This window comes from Artemia sp. Qi Xiang Cuo, chromosome 3, assembly GCF_049724085.1.
Source record: "Artemia sp. Qi Xiang Cuo chromosome 3, ASM4972408v1, whole genome shotgun sequence".
NCBI classification, from domain to species: domain Eukaryota; kingdom Metazoa; phylum Arthropoda; class Branchiopoda; order Anostraca; family Artemiidae; genus Artemia; species Artemia sp. Qi Xiang Cuo.
This window is the reverse complement of record NC_142796.1, coordinates 63,149,236-63,172,022: the sequence shown is the minus strand read 5'-3', so window position 1 is coordinate 63,172,022 and position 22,787 is coordinate 63,149,236. Positions and strand designations below refer to the sequence as shown.

The 22,787-nt window shown below is 34.6% G+C and overlaps 1 protein-coding gene across 1 annotated transcript in view; it reads left to right on the top strand.

Moving 5' to 3' along the window:
- Window positions 1–22,787, top strand: part of Hel89B (histone acetyltransferase 1) — a 246,885-nt gene that overhangs the window by 165,611 nt on the left and 58,487 nt on the right. Inside the window, exons 18-19 of the mRNA XM_089086437.1 lie at window positions 6,170–6,405; window positions 8,195–8,324. Of these exons, the coding sequence (XP_088942563.1) occupies window positions 6,170–6,405; window positions 8,195–8,324 (366 nt within the window). The remainder of the gene's footprint in view (window positions 1–6,169; window positions 6,406–8,194; window positions 8,325–22,787) is intronic.

Below are 22,787 nucleotides of genomic sequence, written 5' to 3'. Positions count from 1 at the left end.
TATATGGATGACCGAAAAGGACGATCGTCAACAATATATCATCCTTTTGCGCAAAAGGTGCCCTAGCCATTTCAACCTTTCTCTCGTCACACCCCTAGAAAGTGGGATATAACCACATTTTTTTGCACCGCTTGTTGTATGAAATACGGTTAATCAAACGAGTTCCCAAAACTATCCCTAAAGAATTCTTCTGGAAAACATCTAACAAGCTCTTCCGTCTTTCGAAGCGCCCATGTTTCAGAACCATTCTTGACCACTGTCACCACTATAGCTTCCTATATTCTAATCTTGCTTCGCAATCCTTCCAAACTTTTTCAACTGTGAAAAACATCCTAGGATTGGCTATTCTACTTTTAACATCTTCACTGCATCAGAAATCTTTACTAATAATACTACCCGGATAAGCGAAGTTATCCACTTGATCGATCTTCTTGCTGCTCAACATCACCTCTTCACACTCATTTATTCCTAGTCTAAGAGGCTTGGTCTTCTTAACATTAATTTTCAAACCTATTCCTGAACCCTGTGGTCCCAAAATCTTCGAAAATTTATCGAAATACATGATCTCGAATTAAGTCTGCTAGTGCTTAAGCCCGATCGTGTGCTATGTTGCCTGAGTTGAATTTAAAAGTTGTGTATACAAATTCATTCATTTTGCCAACATTTTTTATTTAGGACACTCAAATCATCTGCAATCTAAGTCCAGGAGAATTATACCTTCCCATTTAATTACATGCTCTTCCATAGCCTTTGTCGTGCTCCTTAGGATACCGTTCACCAAAACGATCTGTATAAATGGGGATGGAACATAACCCGGCCAAACACCTGATACAATACCAAACCAGCTACTAGATCAAATAATTTAGATAAACAGCCCTACTTGGACATCTTCTAAAGATGGTAATTACTGGGTGGAATTTCGACAAGTTAGTCTCGTTACCACTTATCCTGGTAGGTCATTTCGAAAATTTCCTATGAAAAAGGTGAAGTATACAGCCTGCATGTAGGGAACCGAAACACTCCCACGTTAATACCTTCTGAAGTGACTATCAGTGTTTCGTGGGACAAACGATCGTGCAGACATCTTTGTGAAACTATACGAGTCTTTGGTGCCTCAGCAAAAAGAGAGTAAGGCTATGTGTACTCCTTGTCAGACATCTACTGGAAATATATATACATCGGGTCCGCCTTCCTGTACGAGTAAGGTAGATTATAATTGTTTTTCTAATAATCAATTACCATCCAGCTTGATCAATCCTCTACAAGCCTTGTAATAGGCCTATTGCCAATTGTAGATGCCCACTTTTTCCTGAGGCTCTGAAATCCCTGTTGGCACTACGTCAGAGGACCCGAGATTGGAGTCTAGAGGTGAGCTGTTCCACCAATTTGATACCATTACAACATCTAAGTGAGAGAATTGGTTTGACCTCGATGATTTTTTTTCTACAAGTATATCTACCACCCTCCCTTTGACGGGTAGTTTCGACTAGTTCTGACTGATGCAAAGGCAATATGTTAAACTCAAGGAGATATCTACTAGAGGAGAAATCCTTACCTACAAAAGGAGACATTGCGCACTAGGTGCTTGATAAGCATCTTCCTCGGACACTTCAGTTTCATTTAGAACGGCCTTCTGAGGGATTTGATCTCTGAATACCCTTGTGATGATTCGTTAAAAGGAAATTCAATATCTGTAACCCTAGAAAAGGTAATAATTGAAGTTGACTCTTTGTATATCATGCCCAAAGTTTCTAATGACTAGGTGTCAAGAAGAATGTTATAAAAAGGCTACTACGAGGATTAAACAAACACTGGTAACTTCGACAAGTATACTTTTTTTTTTTTAATGCACAACTATCTTAACTGTAATTAAATATTTTAGGTAATTTTCAATATGACGCTTTACCTGAATAATTTAAAAAACTTTTTCCACAAAATAAGTTTTTCAAAGAAAAGTAAAGAACTCCATTAAACAAAAATAAGCAAAAATAAAATAAAACAATCTACCAAGAGTGAAACTACCACAAATTAGTATCTATAAATAAACTAAACTCAAAACGAGTAAAAATTAAATAAACAGCCAAGTCAAACTCATAACAAGCAGAAATTAACATGAGTTGGGTTCAAAACCCCCTATGCCTTCCCAAGGTCAGAACATAATTTGCACTTTACTGAAAAAATATAAATATATTTTATTTTACTTTTATAACTTTAGTCAATCAAATAATATTGAGATTTTGGTTACTAAATATCAGTATAGGCTATGTGAATTAAACTGGCAATGCATTCATTTGTATTTTTTTCAGTAAAGTGTAAATTATGTTCTGGCCTTGGGAAGGCATAGGGGTTTTGAGCCCAACTTAAGTTAATTTCTGCTCGTTCTTTACTTTCTTTGATAGCTTGGATACACTTACGCTATTTTGATTTGGTTAAATTTTAAGAGCAAAAATGGGAGGGTTGGCGTGGGATGGTAGGAGTGGAAGGGGGATCAGTTTCCCTCCAATCACGTTCGACTATTAAAAAGGGCATCATCCCTTTCTATTTACAATTGAATGAGCCCTTTTCGAAGTTCCTACGTCAACTCCTTCGATACGAAGTGCCCTGGTCTAAACAACAACAACAAAAAAATAATACATTATACCCACATCGATCTTTACTATAAAAATGTCAAGCCTTCCAATCACTTTCGACTATTAAAAAGGGCACTGGGCCTTTTGATTTCCAATCGAATGAGCCCTTTTTGAGTTTCGACGACAACGCTTTCTATAAACACCTTATATGCCCCCAGGGCATAAATTACAACCCTTACCCTGACGACTGTGAGGGGGGTTGTCATCTTCAAAGACCTAATTTCCAGAACTTTCAACTACGTTAAACAAAATGGCTATTTCAAAATTGTGATTGGATGTGTTTGGGGAAATGGTGGGCGTGAGAGGGGCGTTAGTCGCTCTCCAATCACTTTCAACTATTAAAAAAGGCACTAGCCCCTTCAATTTCCAATCAAATGAGCCCTTTTGAAGTTTCTACGACAACGCTTTCAATAAAAACCTTATATGCCCCCAGGGCATAACTTACAACCTGTGCCCTGAAGGGTGGGGGGGGGGTTGTAATTATTAAAAATCTAATGTGTTAAACTTCCTAGTAGGTTGACACAAATAGCTGTCGGACAATTTACATTAGAGTTACTACGGGGAATTGTGGGCGTGAGAGGGGAGTTATTTACACTCCAATCACTTTAAACTATTAAAAAGGGCACTAGCCCTCTCAATTTCCAATTGAATGAGCCCCTTTTGAAGTTTTTAGGACAACTCTATCTGCAAAAACTTTATATGCCCCCAGGGCATAACTTACAACCTTTGCCCTGGGGGCTCTGGGGGGTTTGTTATCTTTAAATATAAAATTTCCAGAACTTTCCGCTACGTTGAACAAAATGGCTATATCTAAACTTTGATTGGATGTGTTTGGGGAAATGGTGGGCGTGAGAGGGGGGTTAATTACTCTCCACTTACTTTTGTCTATTAAAAAGGGCAATTTCAATTTCCAATGAAATGAGCCCTTTTTGAAATTTCTGCAACAACTTTCTATATAAACCTTATGTGCCCCCAAGGCATAACTTACAACCCTTGCACTGAGGTCTCTGATGGGGTTATCATCCTAAAAGACCTAGTTTCCAGAACTTTCGACTGCATTGAACAAAATGGATATCTCAAAATTTTCATTACGACCCTTGCCCTGAGGGCTGGGGGTGGAGGGGTTGTCATCCTTAAAGACCTAATTTCTCAAACTTTCAACTACGTTGAATAAAACGTCTATCTTAAAATTTTGTTTGGATGTGCTTGGGGAAAAGGTGGGCATGAGAGGGGGGTTAATTGCCCTCCAATCACTTTCGACTATTAAAAATGGCAATAGTCCTATTAGTTTCCAATCGAATGAGCCCTTTTTGAAGTTTCTACGACAACACTTTCTATGAAAACCTTATATGCCCCCAGGGCACAACTTACCACCCTTGCCCTGAGGGCTGTGGGGGAGTGTCCTCCTCAAAAACATAATTTCTATCTGGAAATCAACTACGCTGAACAAAATGGCTATCTAAAAATGTCTATTGGATGTGTTTGGGGGAAAGGTGGGCGTGAGAGGGGGTTAGCTCTCAAATCACTTTCGACTATTAAAAAGGGCACTAGACCTTGGAATTTCCAATTGAATGATCCCTTTTTCAAGTTTCTACGACAATATTTCTTTTCAAGATTTCAATAAAAACTTATATGCCCCCTGGGCATATACAGTCTTGCAGTCTTGCCCTGAAGAATGTTGGGGGGGGGGGGTGTCCTGCTCAAAGTAACTTCCTGAACTTTAAACTGCGTGGAACAAAAAATGCTATCTCAAAATTTTGATTGGATGAGTTTGGGGAAATGGTGGGCGTGGAAGGGGTGTTAGTTACCTTCCAATCGCTTTCGACGATTAAAAAGGGCACTAGCCATCTCAATTTCCAATTGAATGAGCCCTTTTGAAGTTTCTGCGACAATGCGTTCTATAAAAACCTTATATGCCCCCAGGGCATAACTTATAACCCTTGTCCTGAGGGCTGTGGGGGAGTGTCCTCCTCAAAAACATAATTTCTATCTGGAAATCAACTACGCTGAACAAAATGGATATCTCAAAATTTTGATTGGATGTGTGACGGGAAATGGTGGGCGTTGAAGGGGTGTTATTTGCCTTCCATTCACTTTCGACTTTTAAAAAAGGCACAAGTCACTCCGATTTCCAATTGAATGAGCCCTTTTCGAAGTTTCTGCAACAACTTCTTCGATACGAAGTGCCCTGGTCTAAAGGGAAAAAAATAATAAATAATACATTTTGCCAACATAGTTCTTATATACCCCCAGGCCATAACTTAAAACCCTTGCCCTGAGGGTCGTGGGGGACTGACCTCCTCAAAAACATATTTTCTATCTGTAAATCAACTACACTGAACAAAATGGCTATCTCAAAATTTTGATTGGATGTGTTTCGAGAAATGGTGGGCGTGGAAGGGGTGTTAGTTGCCTTCCAATCACTTTCTACTATTAAAAAGGGCATAAACCACTCCAATTTTCAATTGAATGATCCTTTTTCGAAGTTTCTACGACAACATCTTCGATACTAACTGCCCTGGTTTAAAGGAAAAAAATGATAAATAATACATTGTACCAATATCGTTCTTATATGCCCCCAGGGCATAACTTAAAACCCTTGCCCTGAGGGTTGTGGGGAGTGACCTCCTCAGAAACATATTTTCTATCTGTAAATCAACTACGCTGAACAAAATGGCTATCTCAAAATTTTGATTGGATGTATTTGGGGTAATGGTGGGGTGTTAGTTACCTTCCAATCACTTTCGACTATTAAAAAGGGCACAAACCACTTCAATTTTCAATTGAATGAGCCCTTTTCGAAGTATCTGCGACAACATCTTCGATACGAAGTGCCCTGGTCTAAAGGAAAAAAATAATAAATAATACATTGTACCAACATCGTTCTTATATGCCCCCAGGGCATAACTTAAAACCCTTGCCCCGAGGGTTGTGGGGGAGTGACCTCCTCAAAAACATATTTTCTATCTGGAAATCAACTATGCTGAACAAAAAGGCTATCTCAAAATTTTGATTGGATGTGTTAGGAGGAATGCTGGACGTAGGGGGGGGGGCTAGTTGCCCTTCAATCACTGTGGACTATTAAAAAGGGCACTATACATTTCAATTTCCAATTGAGTGAGTCCTTTTCGAAGTTTCTACGACAACTCCTTCGATACGAAGTGCCCTGGTCTAAAACCAAGAAAAAAATAAATAATAATAATACATTGTGCCAACATCGTTCTTTACATAGGCAGCGCTATTGCGCTGCTTATGATTCGGAACAATGCCAGTTTCAATAAGGGGTAATGAATTTCGATAATGAATAAAAATAGAGTCCAAAAATTTACAAGGGGTAGAATTAACAAAGCAAGATTTTCTTTACTTATTTCAATTAGGTACCCCGTAAAATATAGGATAAGAAATTCAAACATGACATATCATATCCCTGAGCTTTGTCAAAAATTTACTGTAAAATTACTTTTGTTCGTTATTTCATGGTTGATTTGCTTCGATGTTCCACGAATTCACAATCTATGTATTTGTTTCTCTTCTTGCAGATATAGGCTCAGAACTGTTTGAGTCGTATATCATTGGCTTACAAGTAATTGAATGTGTGGCTCCAAAATTATCACCTTTATTGCATCCAAATCTACATGATCTTTTAGACTCCATATGTGATCTTCTTTCTCATCGTCACAAGGGTATCCGACATATGGCCGGACGAGCCCTGGCTGCTATTGCGAATATAGGAACACCATCAAAACTTTCGGTTATTGAAGCTGTTGTAAACAAGGCTAGTGTATATTTATTTATTTATTTCAAAATTGATTGGTGCAAAATATAAGTAAATAAAATTGCAAAAACTCCAACAAATTGAACAAAGCAATGATTTGCCGAAGTTAAAAAGAAAAACAGTACAACAGGCCTAGTAAAATAAACGAATAAAATATATAATAGAAAAAAGACAAAATAATTGAAATTTCAAGCGTTTAGTAAAGAGATAGAGAAAAACAATATCAGATTACGGTAGAAGTTATTCATTTTAATCCTGGCTATCTCCAACGAATCATTAGTTTCAAATCTGAAAAAAAAAAAATGAAAAACCAAGTAAATATTTACAATATTTAAAATAATAAAGTAAAATTGATTTAGTAAATTTTTTTTTTTAATTTCACTAAAGGAGCGAATGATATTGATCGTGCTGGAGACCTACTACATTCAAGAGGGAACCTAAAATGTCATGACGGTAGATACCACGTAACCGTGCTGCTGATCTAAATTCTACTTTTTCTAATTCTAGTCTTGTAATTCTGCTCTGTTCTAGTTTTACCTTGAATATACGAAACTATTATCGACTCGCAAATTAATTGATTGCAAATTAATTCAGGTCGACCATTAATATTAACGAGAAAAGATTGACATTTGTTAAAAACTAGTACAAAGATCTCTATTTTCTACCAGACCAGAAAGGAATTAAAATTCTTTAATTAGAATAGGATTAGAATTACTCAACGAAATTATAGCATCTTCACTTACAATAAAAGACGCATCCTAGATAAAGTTGTCAAGGTTGTTATGGAGAACAAAGTTGTTCGGAGATAAAGTTGTCAGTAAAGAATGAAGAGATTCTGCCAAGAAGACATTGATACTAAACGTATGTCTTTCTTTTAATTTATTTCCTTAGCCTAAGATTCCTTCTAAATAGCCCTATTATGTCAATTTCAGGGTTTTCAAAATGCAATATTTTGGCTTAGCAGGGATGTGTCCTGTTTTTACAGTGCCCAACTAGCAGGACGCTTCCCTGTTGAACGCAGTTGTGGTTTATGTGAAATTAGCGCCTGTCTTTTTTATTTGATCTCTCAACATATGTTTCTTTGTGGATAGCCCTCCTTATCTTCTTTTTCTTCCGCCTGGTGCTTTCCAACAAAATGCACCTTTCTTCCTAAAATCAGTTCCGGTTTTTGTGCTTACCTCCACCAACGCCGGAGGTCAAGGAAATTTAGAGCTTTCTAGCTATCATTACCATTTGCACAAAATATCTTTTTGCTTGGCAGAGTAGTCCCGTGTCCTTATTTAATTGTCCCAAAATATCCCTATATATCGAAGCATTAGGAGTAACAATCTTTTTGAAGTCATTAACCGTTTTTGTTTTTAATTAGTACCTAAATAAAGAAACTAGATAGCCCCCGTCCTTAAATTTCAGGACTTTTTTGTAATGCATTCTGTATTGGCAGAGTAATGATATCTCCTGTTTTGATAGTGTCCCCACATATTTATTTATACATTTATTTAATATCAATTATTGACAAAAAGCTTAACATAAACACATCCCCTCCGAATGCCACAGTATGATATGGAGGAAGGAGAGATAACCAAACAGATAAAAAAAAACAAAAAAAAATTAACATAAAACTCAAAACATACATATGTGATTCTAGAATTTTGCACATAGGGCGTTCTCACCCTATGCGATTGTTATGTGTCATGTTTTAATAGTCCCCGTTTACGTTTCTCTATTTATCGAAGGTTGTGTATATTTCTAATACGAAAAACATTTCTAATATGAAATTTTTCTAATACAGGTGTTGCCTGGATTGTCGAGTGATTGCGAGATAACGCGAATGGGCTGTATAGAAGCTCTGTACATCCTGGTGGACAAAATGAATATACAAATTGTTCCTTTTATTGCTATTCTAGTCATACCTATTCTTGGTAAGTTCATATTTTTATTTATTTGTTTGTTATGATTTTTTTTTTTGTGCAGGAGTACTTTCTGAAAAAAAGATCAATATATATTTTAAAAGTGCTTTCTAGGGTATTATTAGTTATTTTATTATGATTTGTTGGTGGGTAGGAGAGCATTCAATATTACTTATATGCTTCTAATGTAACCGAGTTATGCAGCTAAAGACGGGGGGGGAGGGGCTTCTCCAATATATGAAAAGTTACACATGAACATGGTTTTTGGTTAAGTTTTGTTTTAAAAATATGTTTTCCATATTCAAACCTTCCTAATCTCCTCAAATCTCAAAATCATAGCGTTTAAGCTTTGTCTTCTTTTTTTTTTAAGTTTTACTGCCGCTCTAAGTATAATAATTGAGATATTTTCTCATAATTATTTGAAGTTTTGAATAAAATTGTAGGAAATCTGAAAGCCAAGGAAGAAGTAATGGGTATACTGAATTTTAACAAATTACAGAAAAGACTAGAAGTTAAAAACATTGTAGAATTTTAACTTTATAGACTATATATTAACTTATGTGGGCTATATAACAGTGATGCCAAACGTGGTACAATTGTACCATTTGGGCCCGTTTCACCTCTAATGGTACAATTTAGTACAATCCCACATAATGTGGTACATTTTATAAAATTATGGTACAATTCAGTATTTTTGTACCTATGTTTGTATTTTTTCATCTACAAGAGTACAATATTTTATTTCACCCTGATTTGTTCAGCATAGTCAAGATAGACAAACAAGCAGTCACCTATTTTCTTTTTTCGTAAACAGACACTTCACTTCCGGCGTCCAAAGGTCGACAAAAACATCTTTCTGTGTATCAAGCAGGGCTTCCACTCGAATCTTAAAACCTTGGGGAGTTTTCGGGGACAAGTATTCAAGATTCAGGGAAATTTCGGGGGGAAAACAGAATGGAATTTTGTTCCAAAAATTCGGGAGCCAAAATTGGTTTTAGCTTCGGTTTTAGGCTCAAGTAGGACTTGAGTCCGCGTAGTAAATCAAGCATTTTACGGAGCAGGTTTTAGAGCCAGAGCACAGGATTGGAAACCATAGCTGAAAACACTATTGCTAGTATTGTGGCAAAAACTTCAAAACTGAAAAAAAAAATAGTGAACACATGTGAACTGTAAATACCAGTAGCATTTTTTCACTAAGTCATTAATCTCAGCAATTCATTAATAATATTTAAAAACAAATATTGTTTGCGGTTTCTAGATATGTAAATTAAATAGAAAAAATTCAACCTATAAATATGGGGCAGCATTAAAACTTAAAACAAACAAGAACTAAATTAAACAAGTAAATTTAAACTTAAATTAAAAGGGGATTTCGGCTACAATGGACACATTATTGCTTTTTCCTGCTGATTCTAAGGTTTTATGTGTTTATCCCCCGGAAAATCCTCCCATGGAAAAAAAAATGGAAAGTACCCCTCCCCCACACAAAAAATACCCCCACAGAAAATACTCTCTCGCTGAAAATGCCCCCGCGAAAAAAAACCGCGGAAATTACCCCCGCAGAAAATACCCTCCGCGGAAAGTTCCCCCGCGGAAAATCCCCCCCCCGGCGGAAAATACTCCCTCGACTACTACCACTACTAACAACTCACCGCAGCACCAAGCCGCTACACACGCTCTTCCTCCACCCCAATCTATTCAAAGCCTTCCTTTTTACACCCGCCCACGAAGTTCCCATTTCCTTTAAATCTATCGTTATGACGTCCTCCCACCCCAGACGGAGACGACCTGCTTTCCGTTTAGCCCTAGGCGGTTGGCCAAAAAGAACAATCTTCGGCAATCTGTCATCCTTCGTCCGCACAATGTGCCCTAGCCACCTCAACCTTTCTTTCATTATAGTCCTAGAGAACGATATTGAACCACATTCTTCGTATAGCTTATTGTTTGAAATACGGTCAGTCAGCCGGGTACCCCGAATAATCCTTAAGCAATTTCTCTGGAAAACATCTAGCAAATCTTCTTCCGCTTTTCGGAGCGTCCATGCTTCAGAGCCATATTTGACCACTGTCATCACTGTAGCTTCTAATATTCTAATCTTGCTTTGCAGACTTATCTTCCTTTGCAGACTTGTCCTCCTATTCTTCCAAACTTTTTTTTAACTGTGAGAAAACGCCCTGAGCCTTGGCTATTCTGCTTTTAACATCTTCTCTGCTCCCACCATCTTTACTAATAATACTACCAAGATAAGTGAAGCTGTCAACCTGATCAATCTTTTTATTATCCAACGTCGCCTTTTCATCTTCACTTATTCCTAGCCTTAGTGACTTAGTCTTCCTAACATTAATTTTCAAACCAATTCTAGCACCCTGAACTCGCAAAACCTCTAAAACTTCATTCATTTTGCTCAAACTTTCATCTAGGATGCTTAAATCATCAGCATAATCCAAGCATATGTGTCCTCCCTCGACACATACATTTTTTATCATTGTTTGTTTCTACTATGCTTTCCTTTCTTTTGGTGACCTCATAATTACTATATAGTCACCGATTAACCCCCCACCCATCCCACCAACCCTGCGGCCATCCATGTTTCAAATATAGTACTTATTGCAGTCTTGTTTTTATATCAGCCCATCTAATGCCTGGACATGATATATATAGGCTATAAATCTTATAAAAGTTACTTATTCTTTTTTTTTCAGACTAACATTATTTGGCATTATTAACCAAGTTCGTGGTAAATAAATCCGAAAATAATATAAAACTTGACAAGGAAACAATATGAGCCTAATAACCAATTTGTACTTTAACCTGTAATGGAAATATTCTTAACGATAAATAAAAGTTCAAATAGGGATAAAATCCTTTTAATAGACAGTGATGATGATAACAGTGATAGAAATTCACAAAAATACCAGATATTTCGGTCACATCTACAGTGACCGTCATCAGTAGTAAAACCGTCATAAGTTTTACTACTGATGACGGTCGCTGTAAATGTGACCGAAATATCTGGTATTTTTGTGAATTTCTGTCACTGTTATCATCATCACTGTCTATTAAAAGGATTTAATCCCTATTTGAGCTTTTATTTATCGTCATGGAAAGGCAGTGTGGTCTCCGAAATTATCTAGGAAATATTCTTATGAATAATATTTTTGGGGTCACTTCTGTTTAAATCCTCTATTCCCCGACCTTGTACATAGTCTATAGCTAAATTTTGCCTCGTTAGGAGGGGGAGGTGTGTAGTGCATTTTTTATGGTAATAATATGGTATTTAGGGACAGTTCTCCCGATAAAATAAACTATACCACAATTTCTTTAAATTGTTTTGTTTTTATCTCGGAATTAACCTTGATACAGGATTACTAAAATTGTTCAAGCCTTAGAAGTTGTAAAGGTAGACCTAACTATTTAAACAAGTTTACTTGGCTACCCCGAATTTGAGTAGAACATATTGTCAGTAAAATTTCCTTCGCCTAACTAACAGCTTTGCAAGACTGTAAAAAGATCCTAAAACTGCAGTTTGAAATATTACGCCCACTGAAAATATTGCACGGGTGAAGGGACCAGAACAATAATTGTGAGGGGAGTCCAGACAAATACAATTCTCAGATAAAAAAGAAAAGAACTTAAATTTTAAAGATTCCTGGCAAAAATATCAATTCCTTCAATATATTATGCCTTCAATCATTAAGTATTAAACATTAATACAGTATGTCCAAAACCAAAAATAGCAAAAGAAAACAAAATTTAAACTTATGATTCGGCTTTCAAAAAAATTCTCCCTCTTTAGAAGTTCAATTTCAAAACCCAAAATCCAACCGAGGGTTCAACAACTTTAAGTTAAATTCTTGTCTAATTTTGTCAAGATTGTCTTGACCACGAATGATACAAAAGTAAGACATTTAATAGCATTTGGAATACTGCATTCGAAATGGTTTAATCTAAATGCAGGAAAATGATAGTTGTATGAAAATATGAAGAACCATCTATACTTGAATTGTATCGGTCTGGTTCTTATGCAAGGTAACACAGGAGACGATAATTAACGAACCAGAGAGTAGTGAAAAATTATGGTATGTAAAGTAATGTTTGCTAGGGATAGTTGCTAGGGGTGACACCGTGATTGGTTGATTTTCGGGGAACCAATTTTTTTTTTTGGGGGGGGGGGAATCCGCGAAAATTCTTGGATAGTGGAAGCCCAGGTATCAAGTCTTACTGACTGAGAATGAAAGACTAAAAATGAAACTATAATTACACTTGGATTCGTGATGGTTGTGAATCTAGTGGGATAAAAACAAAAACCAACCACCCAAGTTGAATCTCCTCAGTTTGAAAATTTGTATTAAGAAAAAAGGAGCCTCTTGAGAGGAATTAAAAGTAAGTAGTAATTTAAAATAAGGCGATCTAGCTCAACTATATATATATATATATATATATATATATATATATATATATATATATATATATATATATATATATATATATATATATATATATATATATATATATATATATATATATATATATATATATATATATATATATATATATATTATAAATGGTAAATGTAGTTATCAAACTTTGGAAGCCGTGAAAGTTATCTTTTTTTCAAGAATTGCATAAAATGATTCATTTTACTTGTAGATAGATAGTTTATCATCCTTTCATCCTAGGATAGAAATAATGTAAATAGTAATATTTGTGGGTAGGGGTAATTGCGGGTGGGGCACTCGCAATTGAGTCAAGGTCTAAAGCTATGATATAGATTTGATACATTAATAAATATAAATTGTTGTCAGGTATCAAATAATCGTCCCACTGTTTATATTTGAGTCTCTTAACTAAAATGGCTGCTGACCCTTGTGTTGCCCTTTATAATAGTGGAAACTGATTGGAGGGCAACTAATCCTCCTCCCACGCCCATCCTCTGATGTTCCCATTGTGTTTAAAAACTAAATTTTGCCCTAAGATTAAATCAAAATGAACTGTGTTAATACTAATTCCCAATAAGGCATCTCAGCAGTATCCCAAGAACGACTGAGGGTATTATGTTCAAACTATAGGGGCTACTTCAACTCTTAAATTTTAACTAAATCAAAATAGCGTAAGTGTATCCAAGCTATCAAAGAAAGTAAACAGATTTTCTCGCGAATGGTGTCAAGTTTTCTATATCAGGTCAACTAGAGGAGGTATGAAACTAAATTAAGCACTACTATTTGTGTCCAGATTTTTAAAAGGGTGTATGTTGTAAAAAATTGCTAAAAACTTTTCTCCGACATGCAAATAGCAGGCCAAACTATAAAGTCTTTAAAAATACAAAAAGATTTAAACTATTATTTTCTTCTTCCCTGAAGAGACTATTTCAATATAAAACGAACATAAATTAATTAAAAAAAACTTTTTCCACAAAATAAGTTTTTCAAAGAAAAGTAAAAAAATCCATTAAACAAAAAATGAGCAAAAATAAAATAATCTACCAAGCGTGAAACTACCACAAATCAGCATCGATAAATAAATGAAACTCAAAACAATCAGAAATTACAATAAATAAGCGAGTCAAGCTCAAAGCGAGCAGAAATTAACATGAGTAGGGCTAAAAAAAATAAAAATGAATGTGCATTGGCAGTTTAATATGCATATACTAATATTACTCAAACTCTACTATAAAACTGGAATTATACTTTAAGGCAATCTATTCTTCAATACAGTGTTCTGGCTACATTGTTAGTAACAAGATGGAATTATGGAATTAATATAGTAATTTACAAATGAAAAAGAAAAATATTGATAAAAATAAAAAAAGTAATCAATTACCTGATAATGTCTCACTATATTGTTAATGTTTATTTTGATTGGGTGATTAAAAATTCTGCTTTTGTTTCCATCTTTGGAGCAAATTTTATAATGTCACAATACAAGTTGTATTATTATCAAGTAGCATGGGTGAATAATACCAGTAGCTTCAGTGGGGCGGGGTGTATTATCCTGCAAGATATATTTCTGCATTCCCCTTCCAGATTTAAGGAAGTCTTTTTACGGTATTGTTATTAAAAAAGGACTTGGCTTTTGTTCGTATTTTTTTTAAAGAAATTGAAAAAACAACGATTCCCCCCCCCTGGATTATGAAGAATACTCCTCCCTTCCCGAGGGCCGCGTCTGGAATTTTGTTTTAGAGGGGGGGGTATCAAATGGTTAAAACACTTCGAAAATTTGTTTAAACGCATTGCGATTTGATTTAATGTATCAGAAGAATATAGCGGGGGGGGGGGGGGCACTGGATATTGCCTAGCCTCTTTAATTTTTGTGAATTGACGCCAGTGATCGGCACCAGTGGTGTCCATGGGGAAGAGTGGACATTTTTCTTGTAATATTTGCTCGGCTCATTTTGAATCCAGTTTTTGTGTTCATGTTTATAGCAAATTTAATTATATCACAACATAACTTGCATTACCGTCAAGTAGGATATATCAACGTAAATGGCTTTTACATTGGATATTGAACTAAATCAAAATACACTATTTGTATACAAGGTTGGCAAAAGGGATTACATGTGATATTTGCGGAGAAGTTAAGAAACTTAAGTTGAAAATTTCAGGGTATGAGGAGGGTAATAGTTGCGTAATATTTGTCTATACTCAAGATTGTAACATGATAGGGACTGGAATCCTTTCAACCCTATAGAAACCAAAAAATTGTGCTGATTTTCAAATTATTTATATTTTAGTATTTCTCCCCCTACCTACCAATTGAAAGCATTATAGTACAACTTTTTTTTTTAAATTGTTGCAAAATTTTGGCAAACATACAACTAGTGAGCCAAAATTTGAATTCTTATAGGGAGAAACGGAAACGATGTAAATTATTCTTTTCTTAACCAAAGAAAAAGAATATGTAAAATAATAACTGTTAGAAATTGTCATTATATAAATGACAGAAATTTGTGTTAAATAAATAAAATTATTTAGCAAGTGATGCAACTAAGGAAGAATTTTTTAATAGTATTTCTTAACTAAGGCACCACGTTATATAGGTACTGTACCGTGTCCTATTTTTCCCTTGCCACGTTTCCCCTATACTTGTGACAATACTTTTCTCTTTTGATTGCCCACAATCATGGATTACATTCAACCAATTTTGTAGGATAGTGTTAAACCGTGAAAAACAGCAAACAAAACTAATTACCTAAATGCTGCAACTCCTGTGGCAAATATAACTTTAAAAACAGCAAGCTTAGCATATCTTACCAATTACCATATAATGCAAAACAAAGTTCAACGCCTCCTAGCGCAGATGGTTATGCGTGTGGTGAAATCAATGCCGGAGAAATCGTATGGAGGTATGAATTTTTTTAATTTTTTTACAACAAAGATAAAATCCTTGAAAATAAAATTTATTGCTGATGTCACAAATCGATGCAATTTTTTTGAAAAGTTTTTCTATGTTAAGATGTTCGTGGCTTTTTTTTATCAAAAATAGACTATAATATTGAAAAGATACAAAATTATTTTCTAATGCATATTTTAAATTCATCTTCTTTTCTTTCTTTAACCAGCGGTATTTGGTCCTCCTTTCTGCACTTCCTCTTCTTTTTGTGTTCTCAATAATAGGTGATACACCACGTAATGGATAGAATCAAACCGGTTTTTGTTTCCTTTTCGTACTCCTGAAAAAAAAAAAATCAATCACATTTCTTTCTTCTTTATTTTTTTATCTAAGAATGTTTGCTTATTTGTAATCTAATTTGTCCCTATTTCTCTATTATTCCTTCACTTTACTACCTATCTATCTTACCTCTTACTCGACGTTCCATTGCTCTCCACTTTTAAAATTCCTCACATACATAATTTTTTCTCTCCTAGTACTTTTTATCTACCTTTCTACCATAACACTTTTTTTTTCATTCATACGATTCTCCATCAATTAATTTAACAGTAAAAAATTACAAAATTTTCATTCTAGATACCCACTGCGGCAAGTGGATGCTCTCATTAATTAGGCCTATAACATATAACATTAAAATACAAATTTACAATTCATATACGTTTTTGTACTTTAAAATATATTCACCTTTCTTATAACACTTTAAAACACTTTTCACTATATTTACACAAAGAAAATAAAAAATTAAATATATATATATTTTTTTTTTTAATACATCACATTTCAACAAACTACTCTCGATGGGCCTTGCGTTGTTAGGTAGCTACAATAATCCTCAAAACAATTCCCAAAAATCAAATACTTCACAATCCAGGTGAATCGTATCCCCCTCAACATATAAAATAAATTCCACTATTTTAACATAAATTCCAAACAAACATTAAAAAAAATTATCAAATCTAAAATCTATAATCTAAAAATTCATAAAATCCTATACTATAACTATTCAATTAGATTTAAATCTTACCTAATAAATAAACTTAAAAATACTGAACAAATTCTGAAGCTAACTATTATAATCTGAAAATTCTGATTAAACTCTAAAATCAAACATTTCATTAAAAGTTCGAAATATTTATCTTAAAATCTGCTCTTATGTTACATTTGTTTCTTGTTTTTCACATTCTAACATTACGTGATATTGCGTTTCTAGTTTTTTCTCGCATAGCTTACAATTTCCATTACTACCACTCATATTCATCTTTACCTTTGACTACTATGCGGGTAAAAAATTATGCACAAAGATAAACATCTTCTTTAACTTTTGGCGGCATCCTGTAACTTTCTAGGTGTATGAAACTTTTGTCCACCTCTTCTTGACTATAACTATCATTTTCAATTATTTTTAGTAGAGGAAGCTGCTTCTTTTTTTTCATAATATTCCTTAGGTTTTACTTTGTCAATTTTCCCACTTATCTCAAGCGACATTCCTAATTTTTCTATTTCATAAGTTTCTTCGAATGCTTGATTATATTTTGGAGGATATTTCTTTTCTTTTCTTTTCCATGTTTCATACCAAGCACTTGTTGGTGGTTTTTTTTTTTCTCATCACTTGTTCCAACGTTGTCATAATGAAAAGTTCTTTCATCCTACATTCCACATGTATGACCTGAAGACCTCCGTGATTTCTATTTATGAACATATTGTCTGTTTTCAATTTAGGTGGACATTTTTCATTCCATATGAGATGTTCGTGGCTTTGCCAACATATAACGTTAAATAAGTTTTAATATAAAAATTTAAAATTAAAATTAGAAGTCAATATAGAACTTCAGTCTATTTTTGGGAGGATTTTAAACTAAATGAAAGAAACTTCATGCATTCAGTTTTGTCCAAAGGGCGATACCTCAGGAACGGCTAAGGGTATTACGTTGAAATTGTCAGGACATGTTCAAATTGAACTAGATCAAAATATACTATTTTTGAATTATTTAATTTTCTTTGGGGGGGGGAGGGTCCCCTAGAAGGTCTTTACGCCGTTACCCTGATAGATAAAATATCTTTTCGTTGCATTTTATTACAAAAACGCTTGTTTTTCGTATTTTAGAGTTTTCTGCTAATTATAAAATTCCTATATAGTGAGAGTCATTAAAACAAAGAAAATGTTTTTGTTTTTTTCTTTTGTTTCATAAATTGCATTTAATTTTTTTGCATAATTTCTATTTGTTAGTCTTTTTGTTTCAGTTTTTGCTCACCATGTACAATCATGTAATTTAAATTTTGTTTCATGCAACTTTAACTAGAAGTTAGTCATTTGCGCCTCTCGGGGGCCATTTTCTTAGTTGTTTTTTATGTAAAGAAATTTCAGGTTTTTCGAAAATTTTTCAGAATTCCTGGTAATTAGTCATTGTATTTCTGGTTAGTTTCAAATCCTGTTAAAAAAAATAATAATAAAAAAATAAATAAATAAAAAAAACTTATATAAATTTACGGTACTGTTTTACTTAATGGTACACACAGCTATAGACTCTATCAAGGAAACTAGTCAAACAGGAGAGACAGATACCCGGTTATAATGCTTTATGAAACAAATTTGGGCTATATATTTGCACATAAGGGGGTGGGGGTAAAGCATAGCATATATTAAATACGTAACCTAACCTAGGTACCTTCCCCCCCCCTAAACCCCCAAAAACAACAGTTTAAATATTGTAAATTCAATGAGAAACTACGCTGTGCGATCAATTTAGATAACAGTTACCCGCTTTACGGGTCTCCATGCTAATTTGCTATAGAGTCTATAGCGGTGTTTACCATTAAGTAGAACAGTACCGAATTTACTATGATTTTTTTTTGAAAAGCTAAATGTGCTCTCAAGCGACTAGGACGTTTTTATCAGAAAGAAACCATGACTTTACTAACTAAATAAATAGTCTAGAACCTTGATATGTTAATATGAAAATGTTTCACAACATTTGGATTTATAAAATCATACGGTAATTGTGCATTATATCTTACACACCGCTATATACTGTAGGAAACACTAAAGGAAACCAGTCAAACGGGTATTTGCTATCGAGAAATGGATCGCAAGGCGTGGTTTCTCAATGCGTTTACAATATTTAAACTATCGTTTTTTGGGGTTTAGGGGGGGGGGAGGTACCTAGGTTATGTTAGGTTACGTATTTAATTTATGCTATGCTTTACCCCCCTGCCTAATGGGCAAATATATAGCCGAAGTTAGTTAATCAAACACAACGGCAATGGACGGGGGCCAGAGGGAGAACAAGTAAATAAGGTCTTTTATTATGCACTGGTCAGTGCCATCCATCATTCGTCAAAGTAGTGTCTCATCCGGCATTTGATAAGCACTTGAAGCCTAGAGTAATGTGCGTTTAAGATGCTTTATAAATTCGTGATTAAAAGTCATATTCCATAGGCCTGCCCAGAGTGCCATTCCTTCTTAAAGTACCAGCCTTGCACAGCCATTCATATCTTTTATAATTAAGCAGTTCGTGGTAACGAACTGTAAGCAAGGAGCGACCCGGCTCAATAGTAACCGAAACTTAAAAAAACGGAATTTTAATACCAATAGATATATCAAAAGAATTGGAGTTTTATGCTGATTTCAAATATATAAGTTTCATTAAGTTTAATCTTACTAATCAAAGTTTACGAACGTGAGAAAATTTGCCTATTTTTTGAAAAAAGGTAGAAACGCCCTTTAAAACTCATAGAGTCTTAATGAAAATCACAACATCAGATTCAGCGTATCAGAGAACCCTACTGTAGAGGTTTCAAGTGCCTATCTTTAAAAAATGTGGAATTTTGTATTTTTTGCTAGAAGAAGGATCACGGATGCGTGTTCATTTGTTTTGTTGTTGTTGTTTTTTTTTCAGGGGTGATTGTATCGCCCCTAGAATATCGTGAGAGGGCTCATTCGAACAGAAATTAAAAGTTCTAGTTTCCTTTTTAAATTACTAAAAAATTGGAGCATAAGTAGCCTTCCCATGCCCCTTTTTTCTCAAAATCGTCCGATCAAAATTTTGAGACAGTTATTTTGTTCAGCATAATTGAAAGGCCAAATAACAATGCCTTTTGAGATATCATGACCCTCCCATAGCCCCTTGGGAGAGGTTTTTAAGCTACAAAATTTGCCCATTGTTTACGTATAATATTTGTTATTGGGAAGTATGCATATATTTATTGGGGGAGGTCGAATTTTCTGCTGCAAGGGATTTTCCACGGAGATATTTTTACACGGGGAGGGAAATTTCCAAGGGGTAAACTTTTAAGGGGAAATTTTACACTGGTGGAATTTGCCAGTATTTTTATACAAGAATGTTTTCATGTCTTGTTTTTTCATTGCCGATTCAATTTTATGTATGGAAATCTTAAGGGTAGTTTTCCGTGGTAAATTTTCGCCAGGATTGGATTGTCTAGAGAATCAATCATTGGGGAGGAGGGGTTTTTCCGTGGAGGAATAGCCAGATTTCCTCGAATTATCTAAGAAAACGACCAGAAATTAAATATAAAAAAACACGTTTTTTTTCAACTGAATGTAAGAAGCAATATTAGAATTTAAAACGAACAGAAATTATTACGAATATGAGGGGGGTAACACCTCGCTCTTATGCTAAAGTTCGAATTCTGTCCCAATTCTGTAAGACCGACTCATGAAACACTATGTTTGTTTAATTAGAACAATAATAAGCTTTTTTAAGTACTAAATAACTTCAGTGTAAAGAGCGAGGCGTTTTGGAGGAGTAACCCCCCTCATATACGCAATTATTTCTTTTATGGTTTTTATTTATTTATTTCTTCAAATTAAACGACCTTTGTGTTTCAGGAGTCATTCTTAAAGAATTTGGAAAAGATTTAAACTTTAGTGTAAAGAGCGAGGTATTGAGGAGGGGGCAACTTCCCTCACATACGTATTTTTGTTTAACTAATGAAAGCAGACTGACTGATAAATATATAACGATATTCATTTCTTTAAAGTCTCAGCATTTGATTTTATTAACGTTGTAAAAGAAAAACTTCAAAATATATTTTGGTTTCAGCAAATCTTAAATGACTCCGGTTTTTAGAAGGCTTGGAGGGGGAAGGGGGTAGTGGTTAATCCTACCTCTGTTTGTGGCGGTTTCTGTTTTATTTCAAGTCTGATTTGATTACTCATTGTACTTTTTGTCGTTTTGGATCTCATTTATTCATTGGCAATGATCTGTGTTTGTTTTTAGGTTGAAATTATTATTATTTTAACTTACTTTTGCTCGGCTTTGGGTTATTGCCCGCTTTTTGTATTTCTTTGAAGAGCTTCTTTATTGAACAAAGTTTCTTTTTAAATTACTTTCAGTTCGTCTTTGATTAACTTTATTTCTTCAATTATCTAATAAAAAAGAAATATTTCTTAACTTTTTTTTCTGCATACAAATTAGTATTTTGGCTTGCTACTTAGCCTATATTTTTCAGAATACTCTGCTACAAATTTTAATAATAGTTGAGCTACAGAACTTTGGATGGATGGGCAGGGGGAATATAATTGAAATAAATGGATTGAAAATTTGCATGATTTCTGACCTGCTAAAGGGCTGAAGCCATACTGACCCAATCATGTTACAACCTTGAAAGGGAGGGGGGGGGGTAAATTTATGGGTGATCTAGGTGGGACCTAGAACCCGTGTTCACATTGTGAAAAAGTATAAAAAAAAATGAGACCCAATTTGATTTCCAAGGACCTGTTTTCATTTTGAATGTAGGGATGGAAAGTGTTCAAAGTGTGCCATATTTGATGTTAAAATGATGTAAAATGGACTGAAAATGATATAAATTGATTTGATAAATGATGTGGTCCCGAACCCGTGTTGTCCATACTACTAACATGTTTTGGTACTTAGAGTACAGCGGTTGCTGTAACCTAGTAAATGACGAACCACTGCCCGTAATGACCGAAAATGAAAAACGTGTTTAAAAAAAAGGGTGAGTGAGAAAAAATCACGATTTTAGCTGACTCAGGAATCGTAATTATTACTAGTCTTAATAATAAAATGCTGTTCTGAAAACCAATTTATGGAAATTTCAAAAAACAGCCTGAAACCCCTAAAATATGGCGTCGGAATGAATCAAAAAGTACAACATTGGAATCACCATGACCAAAAACTCTAAACAAAAATTTCACAGCCCCCTACCTTGAATAAGAAGGAAAAATCACTTTTTTGCATGGGTAAGATGATGAGATATTTATTTCAAAAAAATCGCTATCACAAGCCCACAAAGGGTCGAATTCGGACTTTGGAGTCGACAATATAAATGGTTACACTAAAAATGCAGAGAACAACAACGAAATAGAGAAAGCCATAATAAACTATCATTTAAAAATCAATAATTAAAACTGTAAAAAGTCAATTAAAAAATTAAAAAAACAAAAATTGGTCTAACTAATCTTAGAGTGAGACCTAAATGCATAAAAAACTTGTAAAAACTGGTCAAACTAAACTTAGAGCGAGACATAAATGCATTTAAATTTAAAGGGATACTAAGAAAGTGTCAACAATTCAACTACAGTAAATCAATAAAAGAGTTAAAAACAATAAAAACTAATCAGCTAATAAACAAAAAAGAGGGGGAAAAAAAGAAACTATTGAGACATTTTATTCATTTTTTCTGTAATGAAGGGGATAAAAGTTCTTTCGTATCTGGAAGTAACGCAGTGACTGGAGGATAAAGCAGGGATGGGCTCAGAAACAGATTGAGGTGGCCCTAATCTGGACGGAGAGTGACTTTTGGGGAAAATATTTTCCGTCCGAGTGTTTGTTATGGCATTTTTTGCAAAATGGAGGAACAACGAGACCCTCCTTTGCTCCAGGGTTTTCAGACTAGCTTTTTTTAGGAGCAGAGAGTATGGCACCTTGCCTTCTTTGAAAATTATTCGCAAGGCCCTTTTTTGAATTGATTCCATTTTTCCGATTCATCGCGAGAGATACCAGGGTGCCAAACTGGACAAGCATATTCTAGATGCGAGTGGACAAAAGACGTGTAAGTTCTTAAGGAGTGGGAAGGGGGGACGCTGAATTTATTTAGGAGCTTAAG